This window comes from Glossina fuscipes, unplaced genomic scaffold (genome assembly GCF_014805625.2).
Source record: "Glossina fuscipes isolate IAEA_lab_2018 unplaced genomic scaffold, Yale_Gfus_2 107335, whole genome shotgun sequence".
Classification (NCBI taxonomy): Eukaryota; Metazoa; Arthropoda; class Insecta; order Diptera; family Glossinidae; genus Glossina; species Glossina fuscipes.
The window spans coordinates 1-1,748 of NW_024005650.1; the positions used below are offsets into that span (position 1 = coordinate 1).

Here is a 1,748-nt window from a genome sequence, read left to right on the forward strand (position 1 = left end):
CACCAGAGCCACGAGATTTAAAGCTAAATTAAGCAGTGCCAATACGAACGGCAGCGGGGAAAAAACAGGATCAAGTGGCGCCAGTACGAAGATCTCGTGTAAGGGGCGTAACAGACGTAGTTTATTTAAGCGGACTCCTTTCAAGACGCCTTTGGCTCAAGCTACAACACATTCTGTGGAAAGCGTATTCCATAAAGTAAACATACATAAATTATTTTGCGTTCATATATTGACGTTCATTTTTGTAGGGGTCCTATCTGCAAGTAGGGGATATTGTATCTTTAGTGGATAGCGAAAATAATGTATATTATGCCCAAATACGCGGACTGCTCGTAGACAGCTATTCTGAAAAGTCGGCATTCTTAACCTGGTTAATACCTACGCAAGAAAGTCCCGATCCCAGGGATGGCTTCGACGCTGCGACTTATTTAATTGGTAGACACTTTCAGAATTATCTGCTACAGGCAAAAGCTAATAGATTGCTTGCATATATTTCTGTTTTAGGCCCCGACGAGGAATTGTCACGCAAATTATCCTGCTTAGAATTTGTGATGCATGCGCCTAGTAATTACTACTTGGATCGCACTACACCCTTTCCTCTTCCCGATGATATGGAATTTGACTCAAAGCCAGGCGGCTATATATGGACAACACTGCCTGAAGTGCATAGAAATAAATCGACGGAAATTTATTAAAAAAATACTTTAATAAACTAAATGCATAAATGCTACAAACAATGACTAAAGGGGATTTTAATAATCTTAGTGGTGCTGGAAAACCTTTGTCGAATGCACAAACGCAAAATCCCTACTTGGATTTCACTACCCATAAGCTGAATAAAATTTTACTGGACAATGGCTTTACACCGGAACGGATTACGTTGCAACGAGACGTAAGACAAGCTTTAAACGAATTAAAAAGAAAATTCAAACAGGAAAGAATATATTTCGGTGAATATCCTCTAACGGGCACGCAAGTGAAAGCTGGGAGACGATTTTAAACAATTACGAGGAGGAAGTAAAACAAATTAACAAGAGTATAGACAAATATAATTTAATAGTGCCTATATTTGACCATCAATTTTTTCGTGTAAACTTGCACAAATTATCTCAAGATATTTTAAAAGATCCCGATTTACCTAAAAATCGGGAACGACTATCGGGAAATGTTGGAAAAATTGAAAGTGTAAAATCAAACGAGGCACCAAACCATTTTCTTGGTTTCTTAGGTTCATTGTTTTAACGTTAAACTGATAGCTGGATCAAAAACGAAACAACTGATGTTAAAAATAAAATTTTATTGTTGAAATGATTTTTTATATAATTTAAAAAAAAAGAAAAGCATTTTACAGTCCTTTTTTCCTCAAACTCTCAAAATGTTACCGTCTTTTCCCAGGCTGACTCTGCCAGTTACCACTAAATGCAGGCGCGGATGGATTAATATATAAAACCCACATAATTCTATAAATATATAAAACCCCATATTCGTTCTCAATAATTCAACAGGTCTTTGTAAAAAAGCAACAAATTCAAACCATCTGAGAAAATACAAATTCCATACAATTGAGAATGTTTGAATAAATTTCTTTAGATGTATTGTGCCGCTTTTGTAAATAAGCTGCCTATAGCAGAGTTATAGGGAATACGTCTGAAAATGACACCTTTTTTAACTAATATACTAACACCACCATAGCCATCATTTCGGCATTTGGTGGCTGAGGCATAATTCGAAACTTTAACTTCGAAACA

General features: G+C 36.2%; 1 protein-coding gene across 1 annotated transcript; it reads left to right on the forward strand.

Annotated features, from left to right (window-relative positions):
* Positions 1-4: 4 nt before the first annotated feature.
* Positions 5-903, forward strand: LOC119644292 (GATA zinc finger domain-containing protein 1-like; the record flags this gene model as incomplete). Its single annotated transcript, XM_038043834.1, has 3 exons — positions 5-196; positions 249-435; positions 505-903. Coding segments are annotated over 3 exons (570 nt in total), but the record flags the coding sequence as incomplete, so codon positions are not given.
* Between the last annotated feature and the right edge of the window lie 845 nt (positions 904-1,748).